Source organism: Neopelma chrysocephalum, unplaced genomic scaffold, assembly GCF_003984885.1.
Source record: "Neopelma chrysocephalum unplaced genomic scaffold, ASM398488v2 Primary Assembly neopelma1_125, whole genome shotgun sequence".
NCBI classification, from domain to species: domain Eukaryota; kingdom Metazoa; phylum Chordata; class Aves; order Passeriformes; family Pipridae; genus Neopelma; species Neopelma chrysocephalum.
Window position 1 is genome coordinate 1,501,539 of NW_020897787.1, and position 20,987 is coordinate 1,522,525.

At 43.6% G+C, this 20,987-nt stretch overlaps 1 protein-coding gene across 2 annotated transcripts in view; it reads left to right on the forward strand.

Annotated features, from left to right (window-relative positions):
* The first annotated feature begins 3,956 nt into the window (after window positions 1–3,956).
* CBFB (core-binding factor subunit beta) overlaps window positions 3,957–20,987 on the forward strand; it is a 37,790-nt gene continuing 20,759 nt past the window's right edge. For both annotated transcript variants that reach the window (XM_027698283.1, XM_027698282.1), the window contains exons 1-3: window positions 3,957–4,068; window positions 4,269–4,355; window positions 8,669–8,785. In XM_027698283.1, the coding sequence (XP_027554084.1) occupies window positions 3,991–4,068; window positions 4,269–4,355; window positions 8,669–8,785 (282 nt within the window). In that variant the 5' untranslated portion in view covers window positions 3,957–3,990. The remainder of the gene's footprint in view (window positions 4,069–4,268; window positions 4,356–8,668; window positions 8,786–20,987) is intronic.

Consider the following 20,987-nt stretch of genomic DNA (forward strand, 5'->3'; position numbering starts at 1 on the left):
GCTGCCATAGATCAATGGATACACAGGAGTCTGGCTTATTACTGTCTCACACGTGGAGTCTAGAGAACAATATAACACTGGTGCCATGCAGTTGTTCATCAAGTGCTGCTACTGAGGGAAAACAGGAGGTTTTAAAGATATGGTAGGGAAGGTTGGAAAGAACAGTACATAACAGGACTTGGCACTGGAAGAAAGCTCCCTCTCTCAAAAACATTCCATCTGTAAATCTTTCAGTAGCGTTCTGTCTCAATTATCAATGTGCTGTAAACATGTTAGATCTTATTTTGGAAAGGGGTCTGTTCTGAGGGTTCACTCTGAAAGCAGCGTGCCTACAAGCTTGACCATTTCTGTTTTCTGAAGGTGACTCACCCAGGGGACTGATGAATAGCCTAAGTTCTTGTGAATCAAAGCCCAGTGATTTGCAGGCTGAGTTGAGTCTCCCAACATCTGAGCAGCCCAAAATGGTTTGCAGGGATATCCCCCAGCTGCCTTTGGGAAGCAGTCCCATTTGGTCATGCACGAGGAAAAAGGTTCTGCCTTGTTTTGGGGTGTTGATGATGGAGTGCTAAAAGCAAAAAAAAAACAAACAAACGTTTGGTGAGCTGCAGAATTCCCATGAGATTGTATCCCACCTCCAGCAGGATAACCTGGGCTCTCCCTCTCATGTCCCCCAGCTCCCACCTGCAGAGCTGCCTCTGAGCTGTGCTGACTGTCTGGCCACTGGCCAGCGACACAAACAGGGTAAATAACTGTGCAAATTATGACCTAGCCTTTCTTGCAGCAAAGACATTAATTTGTGTGCCTCTCCTGTGTCTAGCTAGGAACAAAACAATAGGAACTTCTCTGTCTTTAAGACCTGAATTGCCTTGTTAAATGTCGGGGGCTGCATGGGGCAGAGAAAGGAAGATTGGGTGTGATTTTATATCTTTCCTTGATGAGAAAACAGGCCTAAAGTAATAGTTTCCTCACAGATATATCTGTTACAATATACAGGAATCAGTTCCCTTTGCTAAAAGGGTATTCTTCAGAGCAAAAGCTCTTTTTGTTTTGTGAGGGTCAGCTTACTGTAGAGAAGGGGGATGAATTCAGAAGAATAATATGATCCTGTGCCACTATGTCCAGTCTCACCCATTCCAGCTGTCCTGTTTCTGCATCAGCCCAACTGAGGCAACAAACAGAGGCAGTGTCTGACCTCTTACTTTATCAGACTTTCTGATAATAGTGACTCACTTTATTTAAAATAAAAATTTTGGAAAGATGAAAACTGTGGGATGACAAATGCTAAACAAAGAGCTGCACGGGGGAAAGCAGACAAACCTGATCTTGTTTCCAAAGTCTTGAAAAATATATGCCAAGGTCAGAACACCAAACTTGGTAGGTGATACTGTCTCCTGTTTCTCATTCCAGGGCTTTACAACCACTCCTCTTGCTTTTGACTTTGGTAATTTTTTTTTGTTTTGCAAACTGCAGTTTGGAAGAAGGCAGAGTCAGTTTTGGGGGGTGAGGGGGTGGAACTGGGTGAGGTACTAGCAAGTAGTGAAAGATTATTGGAGGTGAAGAGAGCAGATTTCTGCCTTATGAACTTGGCAGGTCTCCTGCAGGCCTATGCTCTTGGTATTGATCTTGTCGTAAGATGAATAGTGATATGGATTTTTTTTTAAATGTCTTATTTTGGGACCTTTTAAATGTGCCTGACATTCACGAGAATTTTGCTTAAAGGTGGTATTAATCTAAATGAATCAAGATAATACATAACATTTTATGTTTTCAATCTCAGTGTATTTTCTTTTCAGATTTGGTTACTATCGAAAAAACATTTTATAACAGTTCTTCTAGTGATTTTAACTTCTGAATTTACCCATATATCTGCATTACAGTAACATACCAAAATTCAGAAGATACAGCTTAAACATATACAGAGTTATTGCCCAAATCTGCAGTTCCTATTGATCAGAAATGTATTAAGCATATTTTCTACATTTAGAAAAAAAGTCTAAAGTTTGTTTTTATGAAGTCTGTATATAATAAGTTAGGGGATACAGACACTTCCCTCATTTTTTTAATTAATTTGCTCATACTTCATTCAAATCATGCCTTCTGGCTAACCTTAGCATTGCCCTCTTCAATTTGCATGACTACGTGTAAAGTTAAGATTGTAATACTGAGAGATTAGAAAACCTCATTTCTTTATCAAAAGATCTAATACACTCTAATATTTTTATGTTGGCAATAGGTATTGCAATAATCCAACAGTTTTTTGGCTCGTGCAGCCATTCTTATGATGCTTCAGAACTGTTAAAAACCCAGAGGAGTGATTGCAGGGAAAAAATCTGATTTGGAATGGACCCACAAGGATCACTGAGTCCAACTCTTCCCCCTGCATGGGGCATCCCCAGGAATTGTGCCTGATTTCAGGGGCTGAACATTGTCCAAACCCTCCTGGAGCTCTGGCAGCCTTGGTGCTGTGCCCACTGCCCTGGGGAGCCTGGTCAGTGCCCAACCAGCCTCTGGGGGAAGAACCTTTTCCTGAGATCCAACCTAAACCTCCCTGACACAACTTCAGGCCGTTCCCCTTGGTCCTGTCACCGGTCACACAGAGATCACTGCTTGCCCCTCCACCTCCCTTCACAGGGAAGTTGTACCTTGCAACTTGTAACTCAGTCGCAATGAGCTATTGGGGTATAATCGGGGTATGTATGAAAAAGTGGATTTAGGGGCACGTGATGTATGTCCTGCTGTGCTTCATGATTGAATCAGCTCCAGTAAAATGCATGTTTGTGAAGATGAAGAATCAAAAGTTCAGGCTGCTGTGTCTTTAGCATGAAAGTGAACTTTCCAAGAGCTGGGGCAGCAAAGTGCTGGGGTGTTTTTTTCTCTGAGCTGACACCAGGACTTCAAAGACAGTGAGCAGCCCTGCTGGGCTTCCTGAGGTGGCAGTGGGTGCTCCTGCTCCCCTCGGGACCAGCGTGTGGCTCCACAGCGGCCGCCGGGCAGGAAAAGGGGCTGGGGCATCGTGTTTGGGGCAGCAGCTGGAGAGTGGGCTGTGTCCTCTGACAGTGGTGGGGTCAGGGATCACCCTTGGGGCTCTGGGACCACCCTTGGGGCTCTGGGACCATCCCTGGGGTCAGGGACCATCCCTGGGGCTCTGGGACCATCCCTTGGGGCTCTGGGACCTCCCTTGGGGCTCTGGGACCACCCTTGGGGCTCAGAGACCATTCTTGGGGCTCAGAGACCATTCTTGGGGCTCAGAGACCATCCCTGGGGCTCTGGGACCATCCCTGGAGGTCCGCCAGCCTTCATGCTGCCCCCGGGGCCGGCCCTCGCTGACCCGAGGGAGGGACCCAGAGGAGGCCGGTGCGGGGCCAGCGCTGTCCCTCCCCCCCTGCCCCATCCTCAGGGCCGCCCCGGCGGCGGGGAGGGCGGAACACAGCGCGGCCACCGCCCGGCAGGTGCGGGGGCCCGGGCGGGAGGGGGGCGCGCCCCATCTCCCCCGGGGCGCGGGGGTGCGGCCGCTCCCCTCAGGGGCAGGGAGCCGGGGAGCACCGCGGGGGAGAAGCCCCGGCCGAGACCCGCCCGGCCCGGCCCGGCCCGGCCCGGGCTGTGAGGGGGCCCCGGGCCGCCCCTCGCCCCCCGGGCGGGCGCGGGGCGCATGCGCGGCGGCGGCGCGGAGTTGTGAATGGCGCGGCTGTTCGGGCCGAGTCCGGAGCGGGAGGAAGTCGGAGCGCGGGGAGGGAGGGAGGGAAGGGAGCGGGCGGGGGGCGGGAGCGGCGGCCTCGGGCTCCGGCGGCGGCTGCGGCTGCTCCGCGTGCGCCGCGGGAGGAGGAGGAGGAGGAGGAGGAGGAGGCACGGGAGGAGGGGAGCGGGGGCGCCGCCGGCGGGGGCTAACAAAGGGCGAGGCGAGCGCTGGGGCTGGGACAGCGCGGGGCGGGCGGGAGGGAGGGAGGGAGAGGAAGGAGGGCAGCCGGCGGCGGCGGCGGCGGCCCCACCACCATGCCGCGGGTCGTCCCCGACCAGCGGAGCAAGTTCGAGAACGAGGAGTTCTTCAGGAAGCTGAGCCGCGAGTGCGAGGTGAGGCGGCGGCGGGGCTCCCCCTTCCCTCCTCTCCCTCCTTCCCTCCCTGCGCGGGGAAAGTTTCCGCGGGCCGCGGAGGGGGCCGGGGCAGCCCCCGGGGCTCGGCGGGGCCGGGCGGGGACGCGCAGTCAGTGCACCCCGCTGCCCCCTTATCGCCGGGGTTGGGCCCCTCTGATTGCGCGCCCTGTTCCCCGCAGATTAAGTACACGGGCTTCAGGGACCGGCCGCACGAGGAGAGGCAGGCCCGCTTCCAGAACGCCTGCCGCGACGGCCGCTCCGAGATCGTAAGTGGCGCCGCGCTGCCCCGGGCCGGGCCCCGCCGCCGCTCGCACGGAGTTGCGGGAGCCTTCGGGGCGCGGGGGCTGCGCGGGGCCCGGGCGGGACGGGACGGGACGGGGCGGGGGGGAAAAGTTTTCCTCAAGCAGCGGGGTGACATCGGCCGCCTCTCAGACAGCGAGGGGCGGGAGGGTTTCGTGCCCGCCTGGGCAGCAGCGCTGCTCTGCTCCGCTCCGAGGTGCCGGCTCCGCTCCGCGTCTGGAGCGCCGGGGTGACAGGGAAGGGAGGGAGATCCCCCGGCTCTGCTCCTTCCCTGGGCACGTGCTGCAGCTACGAGCTGCTTATTTCAACATTCAGCTTTTTTTCTCTCCCTCTCTCTCTTTTTTTTTTTTTTTCTCTCCTCTCCGGAAACAGTAGCCTTCAGAAATGAGTAACATTGTTCAGAAGGCGCTGTCTAAAAGCCCGGAGAGTGAGCTGTTTGATGTATTTGTGAGCTAAATCAAATGCTTTTAAAATTAGGCTTTGAAACTTGCAGCTTCAGCCCCGTTTTTCTCATTCATTAAGGTTAGTTACAGACTACTCTCCTCTGAATTAAGAGGTGAGATGTATGGCTCGGAGTAGTCAAGAACTGACTCGGTATTTCCTGGTTTGATCTGCTGTAGGTTGCTTCTATAGGATCAGTAACTCATAGCACTGTTAAGTTTGTAACTCTTGACTATTAAAATGCAGAAGTAACCTCTTTTTCATTTACAGTATATAGAGAAAGACAAGGTAAAATAGAAAATAAACCCCACTTTCACCATGCATTCTTTAATTTCACGTGGTGTATATATTGCTAGTCAATTCACAATGAAATTATCTTTACGCACAATGAAATTACTCGTGTGGATATCCAAACAAAAATAGTTGAATACCCCTTACTTTGGCTGATCTTGTCATTTGCATTTGTCAGTAAAAGGATACACACTCAAGAACATGATAGCCTTTTACTGAGTAACTTTATTTTAGCTGAATCTTAACCCTGCTTGTTACCACTGGTCTTAGAACCTGTAATATTATCTTGTGAGAGGCCCTCTGTAGACAGGTTCTTAATTTTACTGTTTGTTTTACATTCAATTTTCATAGTGCATGTTTGCTTCCTCTAAGAAGTCACCAGGGAAACAATAGGTAGGTAAGGAAGACATAGTTGGCTAGCATTGGAAATTCCTGTACAGGTGAAAGTGCATAATATACTCAAATCCCTTCCTAAAAAAAAACCCAAAAAAGCCCATGTAGCTTATAAACCAGCTTGCTAATGCAGCCTATGCAGCTATTTGTATAAATAGGAAATCACTGTAGTTTCACCTTTGTGCTTCTAAGCCTGCTGCTGTCTTTTTCTACCCCAACTTCAGCCCTTGGAAGCAACCAGTGATGCCTGTTCTACATATTTTCACTTCTACTTAATTATGAAACAGGCTCTATATTTCTTGATCTGAAACATCTGGTTTTGTTTTGTGAACAGGGCACAAGTAGTCAGGTTTATTTAGAAATGTAATGTGTGTAATGACTGATGTTAAAAAGAGCTAGTAATTTTACTTTTTTTTTTTTTTTTAGTCTTGAATGTTTTTCCAGACATCAAGGAGTTATTCTTTTATCTCCAAAGGGAGCCTTTGCAAATGACCTTACATATTTTTAAGCAGACAAAAAGCCCGAGAGAAGAGCTCAGGGATTTAATGTAGAACGGGCAGTGTGTTGTTGGCTGTGTCTGTCCAATGGCTCTTGATTGAATAAAAAAAGTAATTACCAGTATTATGAGAACTAACTGTGAAATACATTAAATAAGATTTCATGTTTACTGGTGATGCTTTGATAACTTGAAAATACCTTCACATGTTTGGTTTGTCTTGGAAGGTGCTTGTATTTACCTTGTCTACGTGTGGGTCAGGTCACCCTTGTAGTACCTGATAAGCTTTTTGCAAAATTTGGGACTTAAATGTCTGATAGCTTTTCAAACTGGGCTTTAAAAGGCTCTGCATAGAAAATTATAGTTTTCTTACTTTCAAACTTAAAACTAAACTAATGGTGTGACTTTTTTTTTTTAGTTTAATTTGCTTGTTACTCAAAAAATGTTGGGTTCCACGTAGTCCTGCGTGGTTAGAAGCGAGTCTGTTCTCAAGTTTTTCAGTATTGGCCTATGATTTGATCTGAGAAGCCCATGAGTATTTTAACTGGACGGTTTTATCTGTTCCAAGGGAGGGAACAGGCTTCAAAAATCCAGAGAAAAAATATCTACATAGCTTTTTAAATACCCTATGGTTTAAATGTTGCCTGCACGACTCCACGAGGATGGGGAATTTGTGTACTTTTGTTTTCTTTTTTTTTTTCTCTTCTTTTTCAATGGTTTTTCCTGGCCCTCCAGCACACACAGGGGTGGGAGCAGGGAGGCAGGGGCACTTTGCTGGCTCTCCCAGGAGGCAAGGATAGTCCTTCTGACCCGGCACCAGCACTGGGGTGCTCTGTAGGGCTGCAGTGCTCAGCTGGTTTACACTCCAAAGATCTCACTCTTTGGCATTTTAAATGTATAAATTGAGGGGTATAAAACACGTATTTGCTAAAGATGCTCGGAGGTAGGAAGGTAGTTCTTGAACAGACTAAGTGGTGAAGACTTACAGTCAGAAGTATTTGGAGATAATATTTTGTTGGTCTGTAAATAGAATCCCTCAGAGAGGCCAAGGGACAGCACAAGGTGATGGTCAGCCTGACAGTGATGGTCTGCAGCCCTGGCAGTTTGGATGCCTCCTGTTTATGCAAGTGTATCCTTGGTGAAGCTTCTGTTTCCTTGATTGAAATGTTTGTCTTTGAGTATTGTAGGGCAAGCAAATATTAATGTACCAATACAGTATTCCCCCTGGTGTTACTAGGACCGACTTGTTAATTTTAATGACATTGAGAAAATGCTTACAGGAGGGTTAAAACAAAAAACAAACAAGCAAAGAAAACTTACAAAATCTGTTATTAAGGATAGCCTGGAATGAAACCTGATTGCAGAGCATTATCCTCCCTTGGCAGAGGGGAAGGAGTCAAGACAAAGCACTGCTACTTTCAAAATGGGAGGTATTAATCCTGTGGCAGACAGCATTGCAGTCCATGGCTGGAACTATCTTAAATAACATGGAGAGCTATTGTGTCATAGGTAGCAGGACAGTTATGCCATAAAGTTCCTGAATTCTGGGTTGCTTGAAAGAAATCTGCTTCTCAGGAAATTCCAACTATCAGAGTAGTAGTTGTATAGCTTTTAAGAAGAACTATATTCTAGATTAATGACCATTTAAGTCTAAGTGATCGTGGTAATCAATGCAGTTGTTTGATTGCAACAAATTACATTTAACCCTGGGATTTTGAGTAGAGTGATATTCTGGGAGCATGTGTGAGTATTTGGGTTCTTAGGGGCCAATGTGCTCACCTGCACCAGAGAAGAGTATAAATACTGCAAACCCAACTTCTACTTGCAAAAAGAATTTTTTATTTCATGTCTATAAATTGATGTACTCTTCATGGCTTGGAGTTAAGATATGCAAATAAATGCAGAGAATTATAAAGAAAACTGAAGCCTATTTTCATTTGAAATCGTAGAAGATTATTTGCTTGAAAGCAACGTGTGCTTTTTCTATTACGGTTAAGCCAGTCCCTTTAATGATTTTACAAAGGGCTGCAGCTGAGCATTCCTACAGTTGCCTGTTCTCCCTGACAGCATCTGCTGAGCTGGATTTCACGGGTGTCTCAGTGTGGCACGAGGACTTGGTCCTGTGAGCTTTGACTGAGCCGTGCCGGGAGATCATCAAACAGGAGTTTTTACGTTTCAGTGAAGTGTTTCTCTAGGTATAAGTAGATTGTGAAAGGAGACAAGTAATTTTCTTTTGAAAATAGTTGTTCCTTAGTATCAGGTCTCGGTAGTTAATTTTCCCTCAGCAGTACTTCTTTGAGAGATGTGCAACCTCTTTAAAATCACGGGCAGTTTTTAACGTTGCAGGTACTAAGTTGGTGCAGGGTATCCAGACAGAACTGAAAGGACAGATTCTAATGTCAGCAAAACTGATTTGAAAGAAGTATTGATTCCATGTTGTATTTTATATCCGAAGCAGCCAATGGCAAATGTTGTCAAAATGGAATCAGATGTTTGTAACTTAATACTTAAGAAAAATGATGAGTGCATGTTTTTGACTTTAAGTATTCTCTATGCTGCCTGGCTTAAGACATAAACTGATGTAAAAATAAATGACTGCCTGCATAATTTATGTAATGTCTTGCTCCCTGATCCTGTTTGTATTGATTTTTCTAAAAGGCTTTTGTGGCCACAGGAACCAATCTGTCTCTCCAGTTTTTTCCGGCCAGCTGGCAGGGGGAGCAGCGGCAGACACCGACCCGGGAATATGTCGACTTTGAGAGAGAAGGAGGCAAGGTAAGAAGGGAAATTGTTGTGACTGAAGGAAATTTTTATGCTGTGCTGATGATGTTATTAGGATGGACTGCGTGTGTTCTGCAGAATTTCTGGTGTTTCACATCTCCACGCAGGTTGGGAGTGACGGGAGCGCCAGTGAAAGCTGGCAGGATAAAATCTGGCATCGCTCTGTTTTAAAGCATCTTAATGTTTCTGCTGGGAAATGTGGGCAGTACTGGTGGCTTTTTATTATTTTGAAGAACAGAATTTTAGTTCTGCTGCCGTGCTGTGATAAAATCTTGGGGAACAATTTAAATTTGGTGTTGTGCAGCTGCTTCTAAAGTGGTTCAGAAATCAGACTTTGTCCAACGAATTGTGGTGGACTAATGAAAATTTGCACTTTCAACAGGTTATTTCATTGTGTCTTTGGCTGCCTGTTGATAAAGCAAGCAGTCAGTGTGCTCTTGGTGGGATGAATCTTTTTCTCAGTTTCACCATGAGCTCTACCACAGAAGCAGCATCGCTTTCAGAATTGATTTCTGAATCTCTCCTTTCTGGGGTGGTTGTCCCATAGGCTGATATTGAAAGCTAGAATTCCCTAGTGACAGTGATGGTTACTGGGAAGCTGTATTAGATTTAAAGTCAGAAACCTTGCTTTGTCTCATCAGAATAAAGTTACTGAAATCACTTACAGCTGGTTTTGTTTTACAGGAAAAACATACCTTTAAAAAGTAGACACTGTCTCTTATCTGTGCTGTTGTAGGTGCTTTGGGACTAATCCAAAGATCACTGAATTCCATAGGAGACTTTCTGCAGACCTCAGTGGGTTTGGACCAGCACTTAAGCCCTCACAGCCTTTCTGTTTCAGGCTAATTTCTGTATAATTTTTTGGTTTTAAAGACTTTTAAAGGACTACGAAATTCTTCATTTGCCTGAATTTTTTTTACCTACCCTTATAACAAGAAACAGCTAATGCTACCAAACCTACCAGGCTGGAGGAAATACTTGAAGCCTATTCAGGTTTAATGGCATATTGGGTCTTTTAAATACTTCTAGGTGGAAGATAAATATTTCCTATAGTGGGAAAACTTGATTGGAAGAAAAAAAAATTCCTGAGGGCGGTTATGGTATTTGGAATTCAAGTTAATGAGTTTTTTTGGAAAAAATTGTTTTCCATTTAGTCCTGTGAGGCTTGCAGAAGTTTGACAAATTGGGGGAGAAGGAGTGAAGCTGGCTGTCTGGGTACTGACTGCTTTGCTAAGGAAGCTGAATTGAATCTGGCTCTTACTGAAAAATATTGATTCTGGCTCACAATTGAATGAGGAATTTTTCTTGTAAAGTGTAAGAAGACTGAAGTCTCTCTTCTTGCCAGTTCAAAACTAATTTTATTTACTCCTATGATTTTTTTTAACTTTGTTTTCTCTGAATGAATCCTTGAAGTACTGAACTACTTCATCCATTTTCTTGTGTTGTCCTAATCGTGTAAGAGCGTGGTAGATGTGCTGTGTATTAAAATAGAACATGAGCCTCATTAGTGAATGCCACTCCCTCTTTTATGTGTGTTTACAGTGAATTCCATAGTGCCTCACTAAAATGTCTAGAAGGAATCTTCTGAATGGGGCTAGAGGTGGACAAACTGATAAGTGGGAATAATGTTATACTCTGGTATGGACAAATCACAAATTCCTGGTTGTAATCAGACCTTGCTGGGTAAATCACACATGAGTGCAGGGCTTGCTCTGCACAGAACTGAACTTCTCTGAAAGGGAGCCACTCCCACGGTCTGGGCAGAGTGGGAGAGGGTTTCTGACGTTATCAACGGAAACAGTTCAGTGTTTCATGTGAATTGTCTGAGATTTTGTTCTCTAGATTTTTGTCATTTGGCTTTATTAAGAATTTCTTTCATAGGCTCGAGCAGTCTCTTAAGACCATGTGATTTTTCGTAGCTCTGTGCAACATTGTTTTATGAGCTTTGATTCTTGAGGCAGTGCATAATGTGTGTTTGTTCATCACTGGATTTATGCCAGCAAGGCATGTTTTTAATTATATGAATAAAAAAAGGCTATGGGGGGAGCTGTCAGTTAATTATTATCTTAGGCATTAGTTTGAGATCTAGAATGCAGATAAACTTACCAACACTAGAATATTTTTATTCTGGAATTCTGCTGCAGTGTTTGGCCAAGCAAATGATGGCCCGAAATAGTTTATCCAGATTTAAAGTATGTCACTATTGTGCCTAAGCAGTTGTGTACACACGTTGACAAAGCTACCAGTGCAGCATCTGCTGGAATTGCTGCTTAAGTGATTGAATTTTGGAAAGAGCAACACCCTTGTGAAAGTTGGGATTCTGAAAATACATACTTCATAGGCTTGAGGTTTTTCAGTCTGGTATTTCTTAACTGAGGGGGTTTTTTGTATGCTTAATTTGCCTTTTAATTTGATGCATCTGATGTTCACAATGGGTGGGTAGGCCTCTGGTGGATACCCTGTCTTCATTAATCCAAGAATTGGATAGCTGAGTGTTCACTTAATGTTTCTACTCATTTTAAACCCAAGTTTAACATTTTTTTTGAGATAGCTTTAGCATTCTGTGCTGTCTTAGACCTGCAGCAAATTTAATTGTGTATTTGAGCAATTTTTCAGGTTTGTCACGGCAAAAGGAAAAACAGCACTAAGAATAGGTCCCTAGATCATAAAAATCATGGAACATTGTATTTCGTTGTGACTGTGGGTGTGTGTGAGGTGTGTCAGACTCAGTGTATGTCCCATTTCTGGAGGACTGAACCATGAAAGGCTTCATGATCCTTTGTGTTGTCAGCCAGTGTCCAGGGTTTTTTTTCTTTTTGGTATTTTTTTTTGTTAAAGAATAAGTGAATAGGTGCTGTTAAGAAATTCAGAGGTAGACTGTAGTAGTCTGATGTGTTGCCTGAGATCTTACATGATTAAACCCTTCAATTAAATGGAGAGCTGTATTTTCGCCTTGGATCTCCAATATCATTAATTACTTAGGCTGGTTTTATTGTGGTTAATGAAATTCTTTAATTTTTATTTCACTTTTATACTGATGCCTTATGAACTTCAGGCTGAGCTCTGTGTGTGTGTGTGTGGACTTCAGCACTTCTAAAAACCTAATTTTATTCAAAGTCCTTTTGTTTTATTAAAAGTTTTTTATTAAAAACTTTCTTTGCATGATTCATTTTATGTCCTTCTCACAGCAAGATAAATGTCCTCCGTTCTCACTTGTTACTCAAGATGTTTATACAGCTCTGCTCTTTCTTACTTGGAAGAACATCAGCTCTCGGATATTCTTTCTCACTGTTTGAATACCGGTCACTGATGAGGTGTGTGAAGTTGCTTTGCTTCCCCTCCCCTTTCTAATACTATTTATAATGCTGTTCTCCAGCTCACTCGAGTGCAGCTTTGCTTCCTGTCTGTGCTGCTCGGCGGCAGCTGCTCGTAAAGCAGAGCCTTCCCCGGGCTCACTGCAGTGAGATGTGCTCTCCTCCCAGGCTGCAGAGCTCAGAGCACATCACACAAGATGTGCACTGCTTCAGAGTGCCTGCTGTGCCACATCTGATGGAGCTCATTAACCATTAACTTTATTCCAGCCAGAACTAAAGAATTTCAGTTTTCTCCTTGAAGATGCTGAGTTTTTCTCCTCGTGCGGTTTTTTTGTCGTAACTGAGAAACTTTTATTTGGCTGTAAGTTGTTGTTAACTGCTTGGGTGAATCTAAAGAAAAGAAAATCTCTTGTTGTGCGGCAGACATTACAGCAGTAGCAGAAGTGCCACGAGAAAGGTGCTGTATTTTAATAAAAACTATATTTTAATAGTTTTTTAATAAAAACTATATTTAAGTGGCAGGCAACAGCATCAATTTTCCACTTGTGTCTTGTTTTCTCACTAGAGGTTCGATAGATAGGACTTGTCCACAGATTAACTAGTCCACAATTAACAGATTATTGGAGTGGTGTATTGGCTGCTCCATTTTCTGAGCAAATGCAACTTCCAGTCAAACACAGGATCACAATGTTTGTAGTAGAATTTGTTTGAAAGGGGAAAGCCTAATTTATGAGAAATACTTGAGCATCTGTGCTAAGATGTATTGAGTCGGAAGTTTTATTTTAATTTCTTTGGTCATCACCATTTTCTGAAGAATTTAGGTGTAACATTAAGTCTGTCACAAAGCTTTCGTTTTCCTTCCTTTAGGTGTGCTTACTTTTTGAAAAAAGATGAGGGTGCCTGGAAAACCAATGTACAAATGTACAGTTTCAGCTCTGGTTTTGCCCTCTCTGTGGTGCTAATGAGCCCTACTCCACTAGTCCCTGTATTTTCAGTCCCAAATTATTTGGGGTTTTTGCACTGTCATCATCTAAAATATTCTCACAGTTTGCAGTTACTTGTGTGTGTTCCCTGCAATCCACTGAGTCTCTGGACAGAAGGATTTTACCTTTTCCCATATCAGTGGGAAAGGGTGTCTGATGTTAGGGATTTACTAAAAAAAAAAAAAAACAAAACCATAATATATTAATTAAAGGTCACACTGTGGTGTGCCACCACACAGGGCAAACTATCTCAGCCGTAAGATGCTTGTGGTCTTCACAATTATCAAGATTTCATCATTCTATTTGTAGTAATTTAATGCTCCTTTGAATTATTGTGAAGGTCTCAATTTAGAGCATTTCAGGAGATGGTGCTGCAGCCCTGAGGAGCTGGGCATCACCTAAGGAAAATTCAGGGAGCTGTTTATACGTGGTGGAACTTATGGACTTGTAAGATGTAACTTAGTTAAAACACTAGCAACTGTCAGCCTTTAAGGAGTATCTTGTAATTCTTTGTGGATCACATTTTAATATGTGTGGCTATTTTGTTTCCAAGGATATTTTGTGTGGCTATTTTGTGTCCTGCTCACAAACGCTTTCTCCTGCAGAACAGGAGATGTTTCCAGGTGTGAAGGCGAGGTGAGGTTCACTGTGTAGCTCTGTACAGTCCTGGACTGATTTTCTGCTGGTCCTGTAATGCCCTGGTGGGTTAGGATTACAATATTTTGGGGTCAGATTTTTATCGTGTCCATCTGGCTTAGTTTCCGCTCACTCCAGGAACGTGGGGCAGGGAAGATCTCACTGGTGCTTTTCCTGAGCACCCTTAAACAATTGTTATCCTTGTGGTAGGGAGGGATTCTCCTGTGGGGAGCAGCAGGTGGTCGGTGGGGGCACATGAGCTGCTGGGCTGTCTGTGCTCTGGGCCCTCGAGCTGCCTCTGCCTGCCCGGCCAAGGGAAGTGGTGCTGCCCTGAAGAAACCCCACATCACGTTCCTTTTGATCTTTCTCAGGCTTTTTCTGTTTGCCTTAAACAAGAAGGTCAGTGTGTGGTTATTCTGACAGCAGATGAATGGGTTTGGTGGAATATCTAGTTTGTACCCAGCCTGGCTGAACAGCTTGATTTTTTTTTTTTCTCAGAGTTGCTTGGTGAGAGTCCTGCAAAGGCTTGGTGAATGAGAAGAACCCGCTTTTCTCCATCACCCCCTTCATTAGTTTTCATCCAGGATCATCTATATGGTTTTGAGTAAAATATTAGTCTTCTATAGATACTTGTGATTCTAGAATTTATTATTGTGTTTGTGCTTAAGAGTCTTTTATTTGGCAGAGACTTCTCAGTTTCTTTTTCTTCCTTCTCTTTTTTCTCCAGCTATGTAATTCCGTTGTTTGTGCTCCTAGAACCATTTTTGCTTTAGAGGAGAGTGAAACTTTTTCTTTTTTTTTTTTCTTTTCCCTATATAATTGGAAGTTTTCTTTATTATGACCTGCTGTTGCACAGAGGAGAGCTATTTAGTCAAAATTCCATTTGAAGCCAGGTAGTGATAGTGTATCTTTGCTTATTCGCTTGACCTCTCAGTTGGGAGATGCAAGTGGGAGTTTGTACACTATGAACAGTCAGGAACTTGGATTTTGGGAAGAGCAATCTTTAGGGCACGTAGATTGCTAGGACACGTTGTGCTGTGCTGGCAAGCAGCCACTGGCTGGCTTTGGACAGTTGTTCCTGCCAGAGTGATTTATCACAGGGTGCCCTCTGCCACCAGAGCATGAGTCACACCAGGCATCTCTCATGTGACAAGTATCCCCAGCCTTCTCCCCGTAACCCTCCACCCCCTCCATCCCTGATCCTTCTGTCCCTGTGCTCCCTCCTCGGTCATTCCAGGCAGGTGATGCCATTCTGGAGCAGTGAGTTTGGAGCAGAGCTCAGAGCAGCACTTGGAGCAGGGCTGTGGGAGCTCTGCCAGCAGCAAACCTGCCTTTGCTCAGCTCCTCTTACCCAGTGCAGAAGCAGTTATTCAGTCACAGCACCTTGAGCTCTTTCCAGTGGTTTAAATGCACTCATTAGAGTTGTACAGACAATATTTCAAATATACTCATGTCATCATCCTGAAGTTTCCCAGAGGAGGAACAAAACCAGAGTTAGCAAGCTCACTTCTGCATTTGGGAAGCAGCACAGGGGTGCTGTGTGGATGAAAGCAGTACTTGAGATCTCTACAGCACAGATGCTGGAAGAAATCCAGGCATTTGGATTGTTGAATCCTCTTGTTTGCATATCAGTCTCCACTTACTGAGCAAAGTTGTTAACATTATGCTTCTCTGCTCTTCTTCTAAATGAATGAGAAAAGAGCATCATCGTTGAGAATGTCTGCTTCTTTGTGAAAATCACTTAATACTTCATATTAAAAATAAGAAAATTCAATAGGATGATGAAACATCTGCTACAAGAAACTGTTACTTTTCTGAAAGTTACTGTAATGTTTCTTCAAGCTTCGTTGTCCAAAGCACAAGTAGCAAAATGAGCTCATTAACTTGTATAATTGCAAGTTTGATGTTACTCTGTTAAAGAAAATTCCCAGCCATTGCTAAGGATGTTCTCTGCAGAAGCTGACAGTTTTCTACAGAATATTTGACACTATGAAATTTTATTGAATGGTGAAAGCTGCATAATTGTTATAGTTTAAAAAAGACAAAAAATTAATAACATTATTTTCAGCCTTGATGCAGCACCACTTGTTGAATAAATGTTCACACAGTTTTCCCAGGCTTGAGTTCTGCTTAAGGGGGAAGAAGGAGGCTGTCAGAGTGCTCAGGAAGGTAATGAAAGCCAAAGGGCAGAAGAAGCAACTTTTCATGCCCCTCTCCTGCTTGGGTCCGTTCCTGGATGGTTTTTATTAGTTGCTTGCCCATATTGTCAAAATCAGGTAACTTCCGGTTAAGTATACTTGCATCACATGCTTCAAATTTTTCAGTTCAAAAGTAGAGGCTCAATAGGGTGTTTATTTGCACCCAGGTAGCATGGTGTGCAAATGATGACTTCTAGATAAACCTCTTTTTCTAACCCTCTGTTGGAGTTGCTGGTTATAACTGCTTTTTGCTGTGTGATTTTCTGAAAGCTTGAAAAGAATGAATTTCCCGAGCAATATTGAAATTTCTGTCTGGAAAATATTCTGTCAACGTGGCAGAAAGCTGTGTGTGCCCCTGTTAGTTCCTGGGTCTGGGAGCATAGGTGTGCACGTGTGCTTGCAGCAGCAAACCAGGCAGCAGTCTCCTGGGAATCCTTTGCTGCAAAAACATTATTCTTTTTAATTGTTGCAACAAAAATGGAGCCTTTTAGTGCCTGCCCTCTCCACTCTAAAAGGGAGAGTAAATTTTCATCTTTCTCATGTAGAATCCAGCAGTAAAGATGGGCTGATAAAAGACCCTGTAGAGTTTCACAGGGGAAAAGCCCAGCATGTATTTGCCTTTCAGATTCTCCTCATATTCTGCTCGTTGCATTTGGTTGATTTTCAGTTCCAGCTGTGTGGTTGGTTTTGTCTCTTTAAGGTCAGGCAGGAGCCTGAGGTGCAGGTCTCCTTGGGAGGCATCAGACCTTCCTGCAGTGACAATGTGAAAACTGGAAGCCGTCGAGTTTTTGCTTTGTGTTGGGGGGTTTTTTGGTGGTTGTGGTCAGGTCTGGTTCATGTTTTCTGCTTAGTCCAGAAATTGCAGTATTTTGGAACGAGGAGCTGTGTCTGGAGAGCCTTGGTTGTTATTAAATGGATGAGTGTAACTTCTGTGCAGTAGCATTTTAGTATTTTTCTGTGCGAGCTCGTAAGCAGAAGTACTGAACAGTGGTCTTAGTCCAGGAATAAAATGCTGCAGTTTCCACAGATTTTAATCTGACATCCTTACTGCTTCATATCTGTTCTTAGTTATAGACTTGTTTTTTAGTTGACTGAAATAGCAACGTGCCTAATTTAATGAAACATCGATCTGCTTTCAAACAGGAGTCATGATTACATACTCGAGCTAACTGTGCAGAAAAAACTAACAAATGAAACCAACCAAAAAAACCATAAAAATACCAGGTTTTCTAAAAGGGACCTTCAAATTCTGACTCTCCAGTAAAGTGAGGAAAATTCTTCTGCTGTTCTTTTTTGTGACATTTTAGAAACTAAACCCCATTACTGTAGTATTTCAGTAGTACAGGAAACATGTTAGGAGAGGTTTTGTCAGAGGTATGACTTACAGAAGTATTTTTAATGTCAGTCTGCACATGGATATTTTTGCTACGTGAATTTGTAAAAATGGGTTGTGCTGCATCTGAATGGAATCTTCTGGGTGGACCTTTTTGAGAACTTTAGTGATATTTGTAATAACAAAGGTGACTTTTGTAAGCATTCTTCAAAAGTGACTGAAGTACATAATCCCAGCCCATCAGGTTTTGCTGTGAATTTGGCAATTGCAGGATGTTCTGAGGTGTTTTTCTAGTTCTGAACTGGAGTGCATTGTTTCCTCAGGGAATACACCAAGGAAATACTGTCACTTGTTATCCAAACACCTTCTGCTATAGTTAGACAGCTGAAATAATTTTTTGTGTTGTTGATATTTTTGAATGGAACTTACTCCAGAAGTTTATTGAGATTTTTTTGTTGTTGTTGTGAAATGCCTTCAGTTAATATTTCAAGCTATATATTGAATCATCCATAAAATTAACGTGTGTGTGTATCTATAGGCATGTATTACTTTATTAGTTTCTATGGAGTAGAGGGAATGCATCCATGAGTCTAAAACTTAGATTAAAAACAAATAAAAAATTCCTATGACTCCTGAGTCTGGCAAGTACAGTATTTTGTTAAGGGTCCAAATAAAAAACCTTTTTGAGAAATTAAATCATAGTTGCAACTTTATTAATTGACTTTAAGCAGGAGCAGAAGTACACAGAAGCAGAACAAACCAGGGATATATTGCTCTAAAGGGGGAAAAACGCAGGAGTTTAAAGTACTTAACAACAATTTTAACTGCTTATGTACAACCAATCTCTGCAAATAATAGTTAACTTACTCAGCCCTGTGCTCAGCTATTTTTACTTGTTGCTATTAAAATTCTAGTACAGGCTGTTAGCAATTTGAGGGATATTTTGTATTTCAGCAAATTCTTTTATTCAAGATATCTTGTTCCTCACAGTCAGTGAATTTGTATTTCCAGTGCTTTTTGTCGTGTTAAAACACCATGGTATGAAAGGCTGCATTTAGAACTTCTGTTTTCTTCTTTTTTTTTTCCCCCCTCTTAAGCATAACAGTCCAGATTGGAACTCTTATCAAGCACACAGTTTTGTTAATATTCTGGGTTTGCTTGAGGAATCAATCTGTGTCAGAGCTGATGAAGCAGAGAAACCTGATTTCATTTTGAATATTTTACTCTCTTTCCAGAAATTCTTCTTGTGTTCTGTAAAAACTAAACCCTGGCTGGATGCTTTTTGGTCTGTTTGGTTTTTGGGTGAGCGTTGTGGGGTATGTAGTTAACTTAGAGGAAAGAAGAAAACTGAAAAGATGAAATGGGTTTTTTCTAACAAATACTTCACACACTACAACAGGCCTGGTCATTCCTCCTCTTACCAACCTCTTTTCAGATTATGCACACAGTCTAAATCAGCATCACAGAATGGTTTGGGCTGGAAGGGACCTTAAATATCATCCTGTTCCACCCCTGCCATGGGCAGGGACACCTCCCACCAGCCCAGGTTACTCCAAGTCCCATCCAACCTGGCCTTGGACACTTCCAGGGATGGGGCAGCCACAGCTTCTCTGTCCCAGTGTCTCACCACCCTGACAGGGAGTGATTTCTTCCTAATCCCTGATCCAAACCTGCCCTCTGGCAATATAAAGCCATTCCCCCTTGTCCTGTTGTCAGAATCTCCTCTCTTTGCAGTGCAATGTCTCTGTGATCCCGAAGAGGAGGAGCAGGAGGAGCAGGGCACAGGCAGAGCTGGTGCTGCTGGCCCAGCGTGGTGTCCCTGGGCAGCCTCCTGCCCTGCCCAGCCCTGGCAGCTGCTCCCGTTGTTGGTGGTGGGTACAGCTGTGACACGGGTGCCACCCCTGAGAAACTTGGAGCTGGAGTCATTGTGAAAGCCACAGTTGGGTCATCTGTGTACAACTGTTTAGGAAAGATGCTCGTTTGGTCAGAAAGTATCACTTCCCTCACGTTTTTGCAGAAGAGTGTAAGGTTTAAATTTTAACAAAACCTCATTTTCGTATAATGGAAGGTGCTCAAAGATGTAGCTTATAAAATAGAAAACATTTTTTTGCGTGTTTGAAGAAAGAATAATAATAATATGCTTTGAGGCATGGGACAGAAGGATTGATCCAAATTAAAAACACTAAAAGTCTATTTCACCCATAGTGACTTTCTAAAGGGGATTCTTTTCAACTGTTTGTATTTACTGTTTCATTAACATTTTAAAAAAAACTATGTTACAAGGTTATTGTTTCGGAATTAAACCTACAAAGTCAGAAAAATGCTGTAAACTCTGCCTGTAAGTTGGTTGCTTGTCATTAGTTTCTTTTAAAGTAAGTGATGGGTATCTGAAAGTGTAGTCTGAAGCCTTGTGTGGAGTTGGCAGCTTTTGCTGTAACTTCAGTTGTTACTCTTTTTTTTTGCATTTCATAGATTGCTTCCTCTCTCATGCTTTGCCCCCTCTTTGAAATCCAGGCTAGACACCCTTCTCTGGGATATGAGAGCGAGTCTTGGCATTTGGAGGGAACCCAGGGATGGGACTGACTCAACTCTATGTTTCAGCACAGTTATGCCACATGTCCATGGCAAGACTACAGCATTTTATTTATAAAGATGTGTATATATTCATATGAGGTTCCTGTTAAAGGAAAGAGATGAATACATAACTTCTTATTGGAACATTTTGAACAGGTGGTCTCCTTTTGCCCAGCAGTGTATATAGATAATGTGAAGAGGAGCTGAAGTGAGGAGGTTGGCCTTGATTGATTCAACATCTCTCTCTCTTGGAGGAAATGTTTCCAGCTGTTCCTTTCTCAGTGGTCAGTGTTTCATCCATGCAGTCCCTGGGTCACTGCAGTTCAAACATGACCAGTGAGTGTGATCTGAGGGAAGGTGGGTGAGCAGTTGGGAATGGGCAGATGTGATGAGGCACAGGGTGAGTCAGGGCTGAGCCTCCTCTGACAGAGCCTTCTGCTCCTTTCATGGCTAGGCTTCTGCTCCAGTGTGCTGGGACAATGCAAACAGGGACTGCTGTTCCTGGGGGTGAGCTGGGGGGTGAGCTGGGCTCCTCCTGGCTCTGCTGTGGGGAACTGCTGATTCATGAGTGGGTGGGTGGTGAGAAGGGGGCAGTCCCTGGGGAGGAAATGGCTCGGTGACTGTGGGGAGCAGGAGCATCCTCTGCAACTGCAGGATGTGTGGATGGAGCTGTGGGGAGCAGGAGCACTGTCTGTAACTGCAGGATGTGTGGATGGGGCACACAGATAGTGTTATCTCCAGCACATCAGTTAAATACCCTGGTGGTGTGAGATAAGGATTTACTAGAGGGCTAAAATAGGATGTGAAACCGAGGTTTTTCATCTTGCACTCAAATAAGGCAGTTTTTAAAAAGTCATTGAGAATTGTCCTCTGTTTAAATGGCTTGGTTTTTAAAATATGAATGAATTGTGTTACAGGAGCCACGTCCCTGCCTATTTTTAACAGCAAAGATAACTCTCAGTCAGTTGGAGTTGGAGGAGAGAGTTGCTCATTTAAATGCAGATCAGAAGAAATAACAGATTAGTTGAAAGAGTACAAAAGGGAGGGTGAGAGATACACTATATGTTGAAGGTGTGGCACAGAGGTCTTTGAGAACAAGCCAGCTGGGACTCAGAGAGAGCACAAACACAGCTCGACAACTTAGAGCCCAGCTGAGGC